Source organism: Miscanthus floridulus, chromosome 5 (genome assembly GCF_019320115.1).
Source record: "Miscanthus floridulus cultivar M001 chromosome 5, ASM1932011v1, whole genome shotgun sequence".
In the NCBI taxonomy this organism is placed as follows: Eukaryota; Viridiplantae; Streptophyta; class Magnoliopsida; order Poales; family Poaceae; genus Miscanthus; species Miscanthus floridulus.
This window is the reverse complement of record NC_089584.1, coordinates 11,394,186-11,412,233: the sequence shown is the minus strand read 5'-3', so window position 1 is coordinate 11,412,233 and position 18,048 is coordinate 11,394,186. Positions and strand designations below refer to the sequence as shown.

The window sequence follows — 18,048 nt, the reverse complement described above, 5'->3', positions numbered from 1 at the left end:
TGAGAGCCGCCGCGACCGCGGTGTGTGCTTATATATGAGGGGGGGAGGCGTCGAGGTCACCTCACCGGAGTTAGGGAGGACGGAGGCGAGACCGCGAGGGCAAGAGCCGAGAGCGAGGCGAGGCGAGAGAGACGAGAAATAAGCTAGGGTTCAGGGTGTCAGAGCCGTCACGGCCGTGGCGTGCGGCTTATATATGAGGAGCGGGGGAAGGCGGGGCGGCTGGGGCGAGCAGCGCGCTGGGCCGCGGAGAGGCCAGGAGCGGGAGGGGAGGAGGCCAGGAGGGGGAGGGCCGAAGGGGGGTGGCCGGGCCGGCTGTCTCAGGCCGGGCCGTGCCATGCTGGCCCACGGGCCTGAGCAGCGGCCCAGGCATGGCCTGCTCCCTCGGGTCGGGCCAACCCGGGCCCGCATGTCATCAAGCCGTGCCGTGCTCGTGTTGGGCTAAAAAAACGGACCTCGTGCCGTGCCGTCGTGCCTCGGGCTGCATGGCCTAAGTATATGTCCAGGTACTCAACCGGCCCCGGCGCCTTCACGGCATTCGTCGACGTGGCGGCGTCGTCGAAGCAGCAGTCGATGTCCTCGATGACGAGCATCGACTTGTTGGGCATGTGGATGAGCAGCTTCTGCAGCGTCGAGTTGAGGCGCACCTCGGAGAGGTCGAGGTCGTAGAGGTTGAAGCGGAGGTAGTTGGCCATGGCGGCGACGAGGCTGGACTTGCCGGTGCTGGGCTGGCCGTAGAGCAGGTACCCGCGCTTCCACGCCTTGCCGATGCGGCGGTAGTAATCCCTGCGCTTGAGGAACCTGTCGAGGTCATCGACGATGGACTAGCGCCGGGTCCATGGCGAGCGTGTCGAATGTGGCCGGATGGTGGTTGTTGATGCCGTGCCACGAGCGGCCCTCATTCATGAAGATTCTAAGGGCGTGGTCCCGCAGTTGCAGCTGCTCCGCCGTGGACATGACGAAGGGAACGTACTGCTCCAACGCCGTCTCGGTGTGCTCGGCGTCGAAGCTGAGCTCCAGGGACTCGCGCGGGTTGCCGCCGCCCTTGCCCTTCTTCTTGTCGTCGCCGCCGGTCTCGACGCACGTCCAGGTGAACTCGACGCCGTCGAAGACGTCGACGGCTCACGGCGGAGCCCCCGGGCTCCATGCAAAGCAGCGTGTTCCACCTGCCGCTGCCATCGGGCTCCTTGGTGCGGGAGCGTGCGAGGCAGAGGCGGCGCATGGCGCGCGGGTCGATCCGGGTGGCCAGGTACGCGCGCGCCGCGTCGAAGAGGTGGTTCTCACTGTAGCCCGCGTCGAACTGGTGGCGGATGACGATAGTGTGGCGCTCCTTCTCGTCGCGGCCGAACCGGGCGCACGCGGCTGCCGCGCACCACCGAGCCGCGGCGCGCCGCTCGTCCGGCAGCAGCTCCCGCGCCATGCTCCACGCCATCACGGCGTACGCCGCGGCCGAGGCCGCCGTGGCCAGCGTCGTCTTGTACGCGTCGAGCACCCTCCCCTCGCCGCTCTGCGAGGGGAACAGCGACGCAGCGGCGACAGCCGAAGAGGTCAGAGGCAGGTGATCCATGGCTAGCTGCTAAAGTCGGTGCGCTGCGTGCGGTGTGCTTCTCCTCTGTAGTGGAGGCTGGGCACGGGCAGTGCGCTAGTGATGAGATCGCAGAGGGTGCCGTGTGTGCCTCTCACTCTCTGACAGGTGGCTGTTCTTGTTGACGCCATCTTGGTCGGAGAGGACGGTGCCCTGCTCGGACTGGACCAGCCCGGCCTCCACCTGCTGGCTGCGGGAGGGGCCAACCGGAGCCGTGAATGCCTCGCTGCGGGATGGGCCAGCCGCGCCGGGAGGTGCTGGCCGGTGCTCGCTAGAGGTGCTGGCCGCGTCGGGATGCCTGTAGGGGACGCCGCCTACTGCCGAGCCGCGCTGGCCACCCTCGCTGGAGGTGGCGGCCGCGCCGGCCTGGCCGCGGCCGGGGCCGCCTGGTGCCGTGAGGGGCTCGCCGCGCCGGACCATGCCTGGCCGCGCGCGCTCCACGAGTCGAGCGGCGGCGCCTCCACAACGACGGCCGAGGGTTGGAGCGGGTCGGGGCGCAGCTGGATCAGGTGGATCCGGCGGTCGGCGGAGGCCCGTGGCCGGCGGCGGCGGCGCCCTCCCCCGTTCGCTCGAGCGTTCGGTCGGTCTGGGTCGGGAGTCGCTCGGTCTCGTTCGGTCAGATGCAAAATAGGCACAATGGCAGAAGGGTAATTTAGTCATTTCGTGTATCCACGGGCAAGGAGCCTAACCGAGGCTATGTTAGCTTTTTTATAATCTGTCTTTTTTTTAGCCACAATTATATTTTTTCTCACAATAAATAAGCTAGAACAGCATTTTGGCTTTATTTTTCAGCGAAGCGAACGGGGCCAGAATACCCTAACAGGGTTGACGGAAGGGCACAGAAGCAATGAAATTTCTTTTCAGGACCATATATGTAAGTTAAAAAAAAGTACCATACAAGGAAGAACCATTTTTTTTTCTAAAAGGCTCTTCTATCAGCCTGTTCGTTTGGTTGGGCTTGTTCATTGCTGGATCGTGAAGAAGTACTGCTGGCTGTTTTGGTGTAAGAGAAAAATATTGTTCCGGCTGAAAATTTACGATCGTTTACGAGGGAATAATCCCAGCCGAACAGGCTGTATGATTCTATCAGCCTCTCCCAAACTTCCGAAAAGTGGTTTGGAGAACTACCGCTGCTATTCACCTATTTTAAAATGTACCATTACAATTCTATGATTCTTTGAAATACGCCGTAGTGTACGCTTAGAAAGAACTCAAACCCACCTACAGACCTATTCGGCCACCAAGTATTTGGCCATGGTCGATTTTGCCCATGGTGTTCTTCCTCCCTTTCTTCCTTGCCTGGTCCCTCCATGGCTGCCGCCCTCCGTGAGCTCCCCCGCCCTGGCCACCCTCAACAGCCTCCCCCGCCTCGTGGACACGGCGGAGGCCGACTGACCGAGCTACGGGCGAGCTTCACATTAGAACAACTACGGCGGGGCTGGCACGGAGGAGCTCGGCTAGAAGACCGGCTCGACTAGCGCTGAGGAACTCGTCAAGCACTCAACGCGCGACACGCATGCGGGAGCACAGCAGGCGACCAGCGACAGATCGCGCTCGGGTCGTAGCCGACGATGAGCAGCAGGCCACCCGCGTATGGGGGCTAGGCTGGCCACCAGAGCCGCGCGCACATGGCAGCAGGTCAAGCCACTGACGGCATGGAAAGTTGGAGAAGAAGCCGTTGTGGAGAAGAAGATGAGGAAGGAAGGAGATCACAAGTGGGGTCCACACGTCGGTGGCATATAGAAAGAAGAAGGTAGAGGGGCAGTTTTGCCTATACGAAAATGGAATGACGTCATGTATGCCTGCAGGTGGGCCTGAGTCATTCCCAAGCGTATATCGTGACGTATTTTAAAAGGTGAATAGTAATAATAATTTTCAAAACTCTAAAAAAAATTGTACCGATCAAATAGCCCAACGCAAAACCCGCCCTCCCTGAAGTCTGACCTGACCTTGCTGCCGGAGAACACCCTAACTGCGATGGCGGCGGCGGCGGCGGAAGCTCCGAGCGCATCGGCCTCTTCCGCGGAGAACAGGCTCCTGCAGTCCCTCGCAGACCGCGGGTGGCGCTTCCGTGACCCCACCGACGAGGCCATCCAGGCCCTGCTCCTCGCTTCCCCCACTCCGTCGCCGGAGGCCGTGGAGTCCGAGCTCGTCGACATGGACTTGAGGTTGTTAGGCGTCAAGTACCTTCCCGACCGGGCCACCGCCGCCGCCACGTCGAAGCGGCTTTCATACCTCCACGGCCCCGTCGTCTTGCAGGTACGGTAAATAAAAATTCTAAAATCACAATGTCCCAAGGTTCTTCACCAGCTAATATTTGTGTCCGAAACCGAGGAAATGCTTTACTTATTATACAGGGTATTATTCAACTTGTGGATCGATTTGGGTGGACATTGCATTTGTGATCTACAGGTACTACGGGCAGTGATGTTACTAATACTAGCCGATAAGAGGGGAAAAGAGCATTGTCAATGCAGTTCTCTGAACCGAACTTATACGAAACCTAACTGTATGTTTTAGACGATGGAACAGATGATGATCGTGTCTGTTCTGCACTCGGTGGATCTAACGTGCATTCTAATGCTACTATAGAAGACAATCCCTCTTTTTTTTGTCTGGGATGTGTTTGGTTGTTTTAATCCTGTACTTATCTTTACTGTTTCTATAAACTGTTGTTTTGATACAGGTAGTCTCTGTAAGGGATATATATCGCAGCATCATTGATGCCTCCTTTAAGAACCCGCAGCAGCGTCGTCTTCTGCGCTTTGGTCTGACTGATGGGATATGTGAAGCGGTAGCCATAGAGTTTTCTCCTATCCCATTCATCACTGAAGAGATAGCTCCAGGTACCAAGGTCAGTTAACCGTGTTCTGCTTCTGCTTCTAATTCTTGTTGTAGAGAGTCGCATTTTCTGCACATTCAGTGTAGGTATTGTCCATGACTTCTGGTTCAGTTCTGAGTATCAATGACATTGGAGCTAGAAACCACCGAGCATGTTGGAAATGAGTAAGTGAATATTACTGTTCAGGTAGCTCTTTGTGTGACACTATTCCAACCGTCAGCATGAAACCAAACTTTGAAAAAGATAAGTAGGCAAACTAATATTTCTATATAAGGATAGTGTAAAGAAACCTATTTGTGACGATGTATATGGTGATGTGGCATTAAGTTGGGGTTGGGAGATAGCATTTTCTATTCTCATTGGTTGTCTGCCACTCTGCCCCATTGTCTATCTGAATTTCCTTACACTTTTTTTTAATAAATATGAAGGTCTAATTTTGATTAAAATGATACATTATCGAGCATCGCTTGAGAGCAATAACGCGGGTCTCTATGAACCAATTTGGTTTCATGCCCGGAAGGTCAACCATGGAAGCCATTTTCTTAATAAGACAAGTTATGGAGCGGTATAGGGAGAAGAAGAAGGACCTACACATGGTTTTTATTGACTTGGAGAAGGCTTATGATAAAATACCAAGGAATGTTATGTGGTGGGCGTTGGACAAACATAAAGTCCCAACGAAGTACGTCGGGCTCATTAAGGACATGTACAGCAATGTTGTGACTAGAGTTCGAACAAGTGATGGAGACACGGATGACTTCCCGATTAGGATAGGACTACATCAAGGGTCAGCTTTGAGCCCTTATTTGTTTGCTTTAGTGATGGATGAGGTCACAAGGGACATACAAGGGGACATCCCTTGGTGTATGCTTTTCGCGGACGATGTAGTGCTAGTTGATGAAAGCCGGACAGGAGTGAATCAGAAACTGGAGTTATGGCGGGAGACTTTGGAGTCCAAAGGTTTTAGACTTAGTAGAACTAAAACTGAGTATATGAGATGTGACTTCGGCACTACTACTCAGGAGGAGAAAGATGTTAGTTTGGAAGGTCAAGTAGTGCCTAGGAAGGATACCTTTCGATATTTAGGATCAATGCTACAGAAGGACGGGGATAATGATGAAGATGTTAGCCATAGAATCAAAGCAGGGTGGATGAAGTGGCGGCAAGCGTCTGGTGTCCTTTGTGACAAAAGGGTACCACAGAAGCTAAAAGGCAAGTTTTATAGGACGGCGATTAGACCTGCTATGTTGTATGGTGCAGAATGTTGGCCTACGAAAAGACGACATATTCAACAGCTAAGTGTCGCGGAAATGCGTATGTTGCGTTGGATTTGCGGTCATACAAGAAGGGATCGAGTTCGGAACGATGATATACGTGAGAGATTAGGGGTAGCGCCAATTGAAGAAAAGCTTGTCCAACACCGGTTGAGATGGTTTGGACATGTGCAACGGAGACCTCCAGATGCACCGGTGCGTAGTGGAATCCTAAGTCAGGATAGTAACGTGAAGAGAGGCAGAGGAAGACCGAAGTTGACTTGGGTAGAGGCAATAAAAGGAGACTTGAAAGGATGGAATATACCCAAAGACTTAGCCTTAGATAGGAGTGCTTGGAAGACAGCTATTCACGTGTCTGAACCTTGATTGCTTCTGTTGGGTTTCAACTCTAGCCTACCCCAACTTGTTTGGGACTTAAAGGCTTTGTTGTTGTTGTTGATACATTATGGTTCTCTGTGATTTACACTTGCTCAAATATACAGTAGTTGAACTTTCTATAGTTTATTAAATATTAGCATTGACATGCATGTTTCCTCTTTCCTTGTCCCTGTATAGATTCGCCTTGAGAATAAGATTCCAATCAATAATGGCATATTGTGCTTAAGCGCGAAAAATGTGAGTGTCATTGGGGGGACTGTCCAATCATTGTATGAAGAATGGCAGATGAACCAGAAGTACTCCGGCTTATCTCGTCCATCCTTGAGGTTGTCTCAAAGTGATGATGGAGTTGGGCCTCCACCATTTGAGAAGTTAGACATTGAGGCACGTCCCTGCAGGGCAACCAAAGTTCAAGCATATCCTGGTAACCATCCTCTCTTGTTTGTTGTTTCCACTCATGCTGTTGACTAAAGAGCTGTGGAAGTATGAGTTTCTTACCTTAAGGAAAATACAGCAAGAACAAAGCCTTTTAGTCTCAACTCCCAAGCAATTTGGGGTACGCCATAGGCTACAGATGAAACCCAACATGAGGCACCAGCAAAAACGAAAAACTTCTGTAAAAACATCATTCAGTAAAATACAGTATCAGAAGTCAACAGAAATTTGCATTTGGTTCAGGCGGTGAAATCCGCATGGATGGCACTTCAGGATTATTTCCTCATGAAAAGGTGTTATAATGTATAGTGTTATACTCCTCGCTAGAAATATACTAATTTTGTTGAGATTTAATAGGAAGTCACTGTGAAGTCCTGTAAATCTGAACAAGCACCATTAAGCAGATAACGGACCGGTTCCTTGTCATTTTTTACAAACATGGAGCTCTGCATCCCTTGAGTTGGAAATCTGGTCCTTAGGTTTCTCACATGCTTGCAACATATGCACTTGTTCTGTATACCTACATTATTCTCATCTGTTATGCGCTATTATTGCGTGCTTGCAAAACTTTTAGACTTTGGTGATTTCTTCGTAACTTGCGGTCTGTCTTCCTTTCATAAAGCTAGGAAGTTGGCAGTTACTCGTGACCATGCCCCAGTTAATTCTGGTGGCAAACCAATGAATGAGGATTCGAACGATGTGAACAAAGACACTATTGAAAGCAAGGCTGAATCTAAGGAAATTACTCAAGATAGCAGACCAAAAGAAGGTCAGACTCCAGAACCTTATCTTTGATATCAATTCAATCATCATAATTTGTCAGGGGGCAGTTGGAACTAAGACTTATTTCCTTGCAATGTGCAGCCAGCAAAGCTGTTCCTGTCCAAAACCAAGCTGCTGCACAGAAGCTACTGCAGAAAATGTCACAGGCTATGCCTGAAGACAGGCGTGGTCGGGGTCATAGATTCAAGGGCAAAGGTAAGGAAGAAGATGCTCAGCTTTTTACCCTTGATGAATGGGAGAAGAGGAAAGCCATTGGTTCGAAGCCCGCTGCAGAAAGCTATGTGCATGACACTAGCCGAGATGAGGAGTTGGCAAGGCAACTGCAGGAACAACTAGATCTAGAAGATATGCATGTTAGTCCGATTCTCTGTTGCAATGATGCATCCCTTTCCAGATTTTTTGTAACACCAGTGTGGAATGTTGATTTCAGTATCAATATGATGTTTTTCAGGGTGGGGCAGATGTTTTCAGTGGCGGGGCGGAGAGTTCAGATGCTGAACGTTTACGGATGAGCATGTTCAGTTTCAGTGGCCCTGATGAAGCAGGTGGTGGTAGAAGTGATTTTCGAGGCCGGGGACGGGGCAGGGGAAGGGGCCGAGGACGAGGAAGGGGCAGAGGAAGATTTTAGTCCAGCGATATAGTTGGAGGTTTAGGTTTATAGGTTTGTTGTGTGTTCAGTGTAGTCCACTGGTTGTAGGGGTAAAAGTGGTACGATGATGACCTCAAATCATGTGCTCATTTTCACTAGCCTAAGCCTAATGGATAAGGCTGATGCTAGTTAGATTAAGGAACAATTTGTAGACTTCCTGGTTTTTTTGTTCTATTCTTAGATGCAGGAGTACATCGTACATGGTTTGGACAAACGAATTGAAGTCTGAAATTTACATGACTTCTATCTTCTGTTTACTTGTGCTAATCATCCATTTGAAAATGTTGTTGTATATTGTATACAATATTTTGTTGCCTCTTATTAATTCTGAGATTTTGTTGGTAAAAATGCAAGTCAATGCATTGTGGGCCCAGCTGTTACAGGAAGATGGATAGGAATGACAATGTGTGCTGAATAAAAAGCAAGGTGTGCCTTGCGGAAGTTGCCAGGCATAACGAGTTAACGACTTTTTAGGGGGCCGTTCGGTAGCGTCACGGCCCACGCGAGAAACCGAGTAGCGCTACCAAACGGAGATTTCGCAGCCGCCATCTCCCGGTGCCGCGCCCCGCCGTTCACGGCCGCTCGCCGCTCGCCGCTCCCCTCTGCTCTTCCCAGCCCGCCGCCGTCGGTCCCCGCGACGCCCCTCTCCACTGCCTGTCCTGCTGCTCCACGCCGCGGACAGACCACCTCGCGTCTTCCGCTTGCGGCCGCGCCGGCACTACCGCACTAGGGACGGGAACGGGACATCCGCGGGGAACTCCAAAAGATTTCGATATCAGGTCGCCGCAATGGATCACGGCGGCGGCGACAGCATCTGGATCCGTGCGGCAGTGGCGGTGGCGGCGGGAGCCGCCATCGCGGCGCGCGCCGTACGGCGCAAGTCTGTCGACTCCAGTGCCGTGTTCGTCGGAGTCCCCGCCATGGTGGCTCATACCATCGCCGGGTACAGGTTAGAGAGCCGCCTCTTTTCAAATATTCCTTTCCGGCGGAAGGGCTCGCCCGTGAATTCGTGACGAGATCTCGAGTTTGGCACGTGCAGGTTCGCTGGGCTGCTACTGGTGTTCTTCTTCACGTCGTCGCGGGTGACGAGGGTCGGCGAGGCGAGGAAGCGTGCTCTCGATCCCGAGTTTAAGGAGGGCGGGCAGCGTAACTGGTGAGCGAGATCGCTGCCTCTGTTGCTCTTATCTCTATTGCCTATACCCAGTTTATAGCCAAGAGTAATATGGAATGCTTGTTCTCAGTGGTGTGGTAATTCTATGTAAGCCATGAAACTGTGTCTAAAGCCTCTTTGTATGTTTGGTGAATGATGTTAGAGATTGAGGAATGAGGAACTTCTGCAAATTGGAGACTTATTGATTTCGTTTTTGTCTACATCGTTAGCTCTATAGAGACTTCAGGTGATTTCAGTTTCGGTTATTTAGTAGAATAATAATGAGTTGATTCGGTGGAATAGAGTTTGTCTGTAAGTAGAAATTTTCTGCGAGCTCAGAGAATCTAGTGGGAGTTTTGTTTTGAGTACGTCGTGTAGTGATCCTGTTGTTGTCTGCGGAGAAACCAAGGGCTTCATATGCATTGATAAAAGGAAAAGTCTACATAACCCCCTCATCTATTCAGGGTGGACTACTTCACCTCCCATAAAACCAGATTTTTTACCCCCTGAATTTTTCAAAACCGGTCAAATAACCCCCCAAGCGGTTTTAGACGGTGGTTTTGCTATAGTGACGGTGGTTTTGTCTTTTTCTTTATTATTTATTTCCGCTGAATCTTTGAAAAATCATAGTAAATCACAGAAAAATCATAAAATGAAAAATCCAATTTTGTTGGACTCCACATGAGTAGATCTACATAGTGAACATATAATATGGTATACTTTAGTACAAAGCTTTTGCTGTAGCTTTAGATCTATGCTTTTCTGTAATTAAATGGAATAATTCATAGCTGCAACTTCTATGGTTCAATTGTGGTGAAATTTTTATGGTAGGCTAATTATTGCATGCTTGAACTGTAGTAAAAATTTCATACTCATTGGATCATGTATAACTTAGTTATAGATTTATTTAGTTTTATGCTTGTTAAATCTATGCTTTATCTATAACTAAGTTATACATGATCCAATGAGTATGAAATTTTTACTATAATTCAAGCATACCATAATTAGCCCACCATAAAAATTTCACCACAATTGGACCATAGAACGAAGCTGCAGCTATGAATTATTTCATTTAATTACAGAAAAAGCATAGATCTAAAGCTATAGTAAAACATTTGTACTAAAGTATGCCATATTATATGTTTACTGCGTAGACCTATTCATGTGGAGTCCAACAAAATTGGATTTTTCCATTTTATGGTTTTTCTATGATTTACTATGATTTTTTAAAGATTCAGTGAAAATAAATAAATAAATAATCCACCCTGAATAGTTGAGAGGGTTATTTGAGCGGTTTGGAAAGTTCAGGGGGTAGAAAATTCGGTTTTATAGTTTGGGGGGGTGAAGTAGTCCACCCTGAATAGTTGAGGGGGTTATGTAGACTTTTTCCATTGATAAAATGACTAGATGCGCAAACCTTTTATAAGTGAAAGATGATGTCCCTCAGTTTGAATTCGATTGCCTTTTTTTTCTGTTAAGGACCGCATCATGTCCACTCTCCAATAAGAGGTGTTTTGCATACCTTTATGTACGCTGGTGTGAATTAATATTTTTCCCTTTGCATGCCTACTTTCTTCAGCTCAGGAGCTATGTCATTGATTATTACATTATATGTTCACTCTTACTCATAGGGTTGCTAGAATACAAAAAATAATAAAGAATGACCAGTTTCTATTTTGATGTAACATTATCCTCCACCTGTATTTATCTTTTTTCAGATTTAATGAGTCACTTTTCCCAAAACAAAAGCTCTTGATCTGGATGTCATTGTCAATTGTGGGGCTACGTCTCCCAGTGTGACTGACGTCGCAATGCACGCCATGAGTCCCAGGACGTGGGCACATCCAACTATATATAAGAGTTTGTTTCTTAGAGATAGAGAGGGAAACTATATATATGGAACTTGTAATCGATTATCAATCAAGACCCAAATTCAGTTTTCCTATCCTGAGCCTTGTTCGCTGGTAGACTTAGCCCCACATGACATTGGATGTAAATGAGGTTCAACCATTGTGCCTGTATCTGTATGCTTTTTAATTTTGAAAATATTGACAATTGACATCATTACTTAGCTGGATATGTTTGGATTTCAGAAAGTTCCCTTCTGAATCTCTCTAATGCAGGTGCACCCCGCTCTTATTGGCAGGAAGCAAGTTTTGTCAAATAGCGGCATTGCAAGTATCTTGGTTGTTTTGATAGCATCAGTTACTGGAGGGACAGATAGGTGCTTGGATTCAAAAGAGTCAACTCCTGTAACTGCTCTTATTGGTGGTGTTATCGGACATTATGCTTGCTGCAATGGTGATACATGGTCTTCTGAGCTCGGGATTCTTAGTAAAGCTGAGCCACGAATTATCACAACATTCAAGGTAATGTTGAGGCTTTTTTTTCTGATTTCACAAATCATTAGCAAACATATAATTTTAATCTTTCACTGTTTCCTTTCAATTTTATCAGAGAGTGCGGAAGGGTACGAATGGTGGTGTAACCATAGATGGGCTTCTCGCAGCAGCAGCAGCTGGATTCTCGATTGGGCTTGCGTTTGTGCTGATAGGATTATTCACCACTCAGTGTGCTTCTGATGTATTCTGGAGCCAGCTGCTAGTTATACCCTTGGCTACAGCTGCTGGCCTATGTGGAAGCCTGATCGATTCGTTCTTGGGCGCAACAGTCCAGTATAGTGGGTTCTGCAGTGTTCGCAACAAGGTATCACAACCTAAACTATTTGAAATCTGCCCGATGTCTACATATCCTTATCTCCTTTGTCTCTGATTTTAAAAGCTGATTCTCTGTTGTGTTATGTTTGTTTTGCTTAGGTGGTGGGAGTAGATGGTCCAACCGTAACGAGGATTTCAGGGATGAACATACTGGATAACAACGGGGTCAATGTAGTCTCTGTGTTCTTGACAACTGTTCTTACTGCGGTGGCTTGCACATACATTTTCTGAGGTTAGCTATGGCAAGTATTGGTGCTATGGTAGGTCCACATTAGATGACAGAAAAATCTGATTGATGAATTAGAACAGCAAATTGTGTAGCAGTGCCATTAATCATTTTCATACACGTAGCAGTAGATGTAAAATTGTTTTTATTTATCGAGTATCTTTAACACTGAGATCTTGTGAAATAGAGAAATTTCACGTTTCTCTTAAAGATGTCTCAAAATCGTTGCTCTACACATATTCTCCCTAATTGCAGGAGACGTGATTCATGTGATGCTTTCTCTGTGAGCATATTTATTTTGTGCCTACCATAGCATATTTATTCTCATCATCTTCGTGCTCATCAATTTATGAATATTTTATTTATGTACTTTTTTGTTAGATAAAAGAAAAAAATTATTGAAAACTTCATAAGGTAAAGATGGCTGGACCCGATGGCCCCTCTAATTAAGAACGGAAAAAACCTATTTGTACAAACAAACATATGAATAATAACAAAGGGTGCATTATGGCTATAATGATACATGTGAGCAAGATCAGAAAAATAACACAGTATATCTCTACACATCCACCATCACTTTTGAACCTTAAAGCACAGCTGGCATATCACATTTGTGCATCAAGTCAACAACAATCAACAAACACAGATCTTAATTCCATTCCAAGTTCCAGCAGGGTTCCTGAACTAGCTGTTCTCATCGCTGTGAGGATCAGCTTGTTAGGAACAACTGATTAGCCGCAGCAGCAGAGGCAGTCGAGGCAGCACTCGCAGGTCTCGTGGCAGCAGAAGCAGCAGCACGCTGTGAAGAGGCTGCCAAAGATGAGGGATGGATGATGAGCAAGCAAGAGGTCCGAGGAACCGAGGAGAGTGACAGGAGAAGGATTCAGTCACCATTTCGTAGAGGCAGCCCTCTGTCGTGGTGGCGCTTCTGGACGTGCCCGTAGTAGGACATCTCCTGCGTAGCCGGAGGGTTATACATCATCTGACTGTGTTCTACACTTCTACTTCTACTACCGGAGGAGACGAAGAGTTTACGAGATAATAGGAAGCTTTTGTTGAAGCTGTATATGTGCCTGCAGCTCTGCTGTGTCTCTTGGAGCTCAGCTCAGCTCAAGGGGGTCACGTGTCACTCTCAGACAGCTACTTCCTGTCTTCCTCGGGTATGCAGGTATCAGTGCTACTACCTGATTGGCCCACGTGGATCAATAATCTCGTATCCGAAAGGATCATGCTGTACTAGTAGTTAATCTTGTTTGACAGCGTATGGTACACACGTTAACGGATGTCTGGAGTAGCGCAATAAACAAGTGTTCATTAAGAGATGCGGTGGCATTCAACATCAGGTGAGAATTCACTCAGGATTCAGACAATATATATCATATAAAGAGGCATATACAGGGCACGAATTCATTTCTTACTTCTCCAGTTGTATATACGTATGAACTTATCCACATTAACGATGTACATACATTTTGAAGGCTCTCCAGTCTCCACAGCTGGATCCAAATAATTCTCAGAATATTAGGTAAGATCATGCAAACATGGATCCTACTTATAATACAAAATAGCAACCAGCAAGTAGATAACCTAAGCACAACATTCTGAAAGAGATGGATTGTGTGTCAGCCAGCCTCAGCTGTTCTTGTTTCCTTCCCACCATACTCCATATTTGTCCACATAATACAATAAAAAATAAGCATAAGCTATTTGCCACGAAAACAACAAAAAGAAAAGCTGCAAACTTGTTACTTGTCATCCTCCCATGATGCACACTGTCCAGACTCCAGATATACAGAGCAGAGGGCAATCTGGTAGAATCAGACAAGATTCAGGCAAGAAGAAAACACATGCCCATTTCAAGAATACGCCATGCAAAATTCAAAATGTCCCTTTGTCCTCAAACCATCAACTATTAATTACAGACTTTGACAGGGGGTTATGCATACAGAAGGTAACAAAACGCCTTTGTGCATCCCCAGTGAAGCAAGCAACTTCATCTAGCTTAGCTACCAAGTGGTGAAAACGGAGCACATTTTGTTGCAATCTCATATTCTCAAGTCACGGTAGGGGCTACAAGACGAGACGACGAAGGGGGCGCAGGAAAGCTCGCGTCTGCGGCGATCACCGGTTGGTGATACCCACGAGCAGCGCTCCGCTCCAGCTGCTCCCACATGATCCTCCGCCGCTCCACGGTCGCAGCTCGCTTCTCCTCTTCCTCTTGGAAGTTGTTCTGGCAGGAGAGAAGCAGCCTCTCATCCATTTCGCGGAACATTTTCCGCACGTTCATTGTTACATTGAGGACTGATTGGTTCCAGTGCCAGCGGGTGTTCCTCTCCAGAGCTGGGTATATAATCGGTAGGATCACTTGACGGTTTTGGGAGATCATATCGAATAGGTGCTCATTGTTCCATAGGAACAAGGCTCTCTCTGCAACCTGCAAAAAGCATGCCAAAGAAAAGCAGTGCTTGAGTTTCAAATGCTAACTCCTTTACGCTTCCCCTTTGGTAGGGATTCACAGGGCTCCAGATTCACCTGACAAAACACTTTTGCAACACTGTTCACAGGAGCATTTTCCTCTCTCCTCTTCTCCTCTCACAGAGCTGGTGGGAGCAGGTGAAGCCAGTTTTTTCAGCTCCACCGGCTCTGTGAGAGGAGAGAGGAAAATAGCTCCCGTGAACAGTGTTTTTGTCGGGTGAATCTGGAGCTGGTCAATCCCTACCAAAGGGGGCAATATGCATGTATTGTCGAACATGCAAGTGACATGAACAAAGACAGTACAATCGCAAATGTCAGCCTGTTCAGAACCCTCCATTTATGTATCTTATTTAATTGACGAAGACAGATGAATACAATATGCTGTACATACAAGGAAATAGGAGTACACAAAATTAGTGCACAAAATCCATAGACAGTACAGATTGAAAATCATAATTCCACCTAGCTGATTGTCAAGCCCCACAAAGTGCAAATGTCTACATCTTTGATTTATTGAGGAAATTTGAGTATTTACAAGAGCAGCAGATTTTTGACAATTGCCACGCATTAACACACCAAAGATTCCTATCATCTGCCTTTGGACCGTGGATTTATTCGTGACCTAAGATTTCTAGAGTACACTGAGACCAATATGAGGCAGAATTAGAGAACTGTCTGGCATTTCCTATTCTATGGTAAAAACAAATGGCCTGAAGCCTCATAAAGGAAAGTGGCCACCAACTAAACTTAAGCCAATAACATAAGTGTGTGGTCTCACTTTAGCCAACAAGAAAAGATTTTAACCACTGATGAAATTCTTATCATTAATTAGTAAGCACTATGTCATAAAGGCACAGGGGACCATGTAAAGGGACACTAATAAATCAGAAAAGCAAGGCGAAAAGGAAAGGGGTCAAACAGACTCTTCAATTAAAATAAGCGAAAGATCCATCTGGCAAACAACAGTGCAACTATTACTTGATTAAAAAAATCTTAAATCTGTGTATGTAACCATTATTAGAGAAACTAATGATTACACGAGCATATATTCCTGTTAGTATTTTTTTACCAAGGCAACTGTTATGAGCACAAGACCAGAACAAAATATAAAGAGTGAATCTCACCTGAAAATGAGAGCTATTCAGGCAACTAGCAATCTTCCAAAATACGGGAACCATGCACTTCTGAAATTCAGCCATGTCAGTCAACTCCAGCACCTCCTCCAACTCCCCCAAAAACATTATTTCCTTCTGACTATTTGTAACTGGCCAGTACTTTAACAGGCCTCTGATCACAGTCCCAGAAAGCTTTGGTTCCTTCTCAATAAATTGTGTGATGCAATATGTCAGCTGTGGCAGATACACTCCCACTGATTTCGGCTTATGAAGTGGTATCAATGCTTTCCATAAGAACAACTTATGTTCCTCCTTCAATGGCTTGGCAAACCCACTTATCACACTGCCAAAGACCTCCAACAGCTCGGCAATCCCATTGTGATGATCTGTCTCGAACACAAACCTATAGAAGATATTGCTCACAGCCTTACGGATGAATGGTCGGTTTCCCATGAACTTGCCATATATCCTATGCAATATTGTCTTCAAGCAGTCCCTTTCTCTCGGGTCATCCGAATCAAACAGATCGAGCAGCTTGGAGACAAAAGGGCTATCCACATACTTCCTAGCCACCTTAGCATCCACGAGTGGCGAAGTCACAAACCTAAGGAGAAACTCATAAACGACTTGCAGGTGGTACCAGGACGGATCGAAGAAGGGCTCGTCCTCCTCGGTCTCCGAAGCCGAGGTGCCAGAGCGGACTTTGGGCGGGAAGACCCTGAACAGGTTAGCGGCGAACATGCGCACGCACGCTGCTATCATTGTCTCCGTGAGGGGCTCCTCAGCGGCGCCAATGCAGTCGACCAGGGACATGAGCATCTGCCGCTTCCGCTCCTTCTCCGGCGAGTCTTTGCCCCGGTCGGAGAAATCGTACACCGCGCAGCAAATGTTAACCTTCTGGACAAAGGCGTCCTCCCTGGACCTCACCTCGGCTCCGGCTCCGGCGCCAGCCGCGGGAGAAGGAGGCGAGAGGTTGGGCTTCGCCGTGGCCCCATTCACCCGCGGCGAGGCCCCGTTCTCCCGAGGCGATGATAGGGGCGGCGGCGGCTTCGCAGGCGGCGAGCCCGCGCCCCCGCCGCCAGAGCTGGATTTCATCGCCTTCCACGACAGCTTCCCAATAAATTGCTTCCACATGTCGGCGAGATCCGGCGGCACCAACAACACATCAAATCTCCCCAATTAAACGACCATTCCGACAGGACCGGCCTCCTCTCGGCAGCACGGACACGGGGGCGCGCGAAATCCCTGGGCCTTAAAAGAGCGCGCTTGGCAACGGCGACGAGCGGCCGATCCTCCCGCAGCGACAGCAAGAGATCGCGAGGCGCGCTGCACCCGCCGGTACAGATCAACCACCGCCCCCCGGTGAACGCACCGAGATGAGAGGGAATGCCACGCCGCGCCCAATAAAACCGGGCCGGGAGCGCGACGGCGGGGAGGAGGCCTGGCAGGGATCCGGCAATGGCGGGCTCAGCGACAGATCCGGGGGCGGGAGGCGGCCATGGATGGGATCTCGGGAGGAGGGGAAAGGGCGTGGAGAGGTGGGGAAATTTTGGCGTTTTGAGGAGGGGTGGTGGTGGGCTGGTGGCAGGGGAAGGGGAGGGCAGCCGCTGGCGGGGAGGGGAGGAGGCGAGAGGACACTCTCCGAGCGAGCGAGCGAGCTGCACTGCTGGTGCTGCGCTGCAAGGACGATGGATCGCCCGCTCGGCGCGGTTGGAACGTCGGATAGGGCGTTTCGAGCTTCCTCAGCCGTCAAATCTCGGACCTTTTTTGTGGCTGGTTTCCTTCTTTCGCTCTGGAAAGGCATACGGGTATGAACTGCATGGTGGTGATTGGATAATGGGAAATCAGTTGTAACGGTTGGGGAAATAATCATTCGGTTGTTTCTTTTTTTAGCGACGGCACATGTTCAATTGCTAATTTCATAGTGACCCGTCATCATTTTTATCATTTTGTTTCTTCTTTTTCTACTAACACTTCGAGCAACATCGATAAAGACATTTCAGCTAGCTCGTACAAACCCAAGTCAGCATTTTAACTACGTAAAAGGAGAGAGAGAAAAATGGGGAAAAAGAGAAGAGCCAACTCTTATCCCCACGCTAGGCTCTGACGAGTTATGAGGTCTGCCGCAACGGCTATATGTGAGCAGGTCTTGATGCGATTGGAGCATAAGCGGGTCCCGGCGGCTAGAGCGCGAGCGAGTCCCGAAGCAAGCCACGGTAGAGATGGTGACACTCGAAGCAAGTCAAGGCGACGGACGGAGTAAGCTCCATCGGTGGCATCGCGGCAAACGTCTAGAGCGGCGGTGGGCTAGCGACTGCCCGGGCGAGCGAGGGCTAGGTCAATGGCAACTTGCTATGACCTAGGGTGCGAGCGAGGCGGCTGTTGTCCTTAGACCAGGTGTGATCCAGGAGGAAGAAAGTGT

At 48.4% G+C, this 18,048-nt stretch overlaps 3 protein-coding genes and 1 pseudogene across 3 annotated transcripts; 2 read left to right on the top strand and 2 right to left on the bottom strand.

The window, feature by feature from the left end:
* Positions 1–312: 312 nt before the first annotated feature.
* On the bottom strand, positions 313–2,203 carry LOC136451520 (protein HYPER-SENSITIVITY-RELATED 4-like; annotated as a pseudogene).
* Positions 2,204–3,498: 1,295 nt separating this feature from the next.
* Positions 3,499–8,221, top strand: LOC136451519 (uncharacterized). The gene is made up of 6 exons (XM_066452216.1): positions 3,499–3,841; positions 4,269–4,436; positions 6,254–6,500; positions 7,134–7,280; positions 7,376–7,647; positions 7,746–8,221. The coding sequence occupies exons 1-6, from the start codon at positions 3,560–3,562 to the stop codon at positions 7,920–7,922; spliced, it is 1,293 nt and encodes a 430-aa protein (XP_066308313.1). The 5' UTR covers positions 3,499–3,559; the 3' UTR covers positions 7,923–8,221.
* Positions 8,222–8,411: 190 nt separating this feature from the next.
* LOC136449506 (protein PGR-like) lies at positions 8,412–12,246 on the top strand. Its single transcript, XM_066449551.1, has 5 exons — positions 8,412–8,892; positions 8,983–9,096; positions 11,240–11,462; positions 11,551–11,799; positions 11,910–12,246. The coding sequence occupies exons 1-5, from the start codon at positions 8,732–8,734 to the stop codon at positions 12,039–12,041; spliced, it is 879 nt and encodes a 292-aa protein (XP_066305648.1). The 5' UTR covers positions 8,412–8,731; the 3' UTR covers positions 12,042–12,246.
* A 1,617-nt stretch (positions 12,247–13,863) lies between these two features.
* On the bottom strand, positions 13,864–17,218 carry LOC136449505 (serine/threonine protein phosphatase 2A 57 kDa regulatory subunit B' kappa isoform-like). The gene is made up of 2 exons (XM_066449550.1): positions 15,636–17,218; positions 13,864–14,470 (listed from the first exon to the last, which is right to left on the bottom strand). The coding sequence occupies exons 1-2, from the start codon at positions 16,758–16,760 to the stop codon at positions 14,090–14,092; spliced, it is 1,506 nt and encodes a 501-aa protein (XP_066305647.1). The 5' UTR covers positions 16,761–17,218; the 3' UTR covers positions 13,864–14,089.
* Positions 17,219–18,048: the final 830 nt, after the last annotated feature.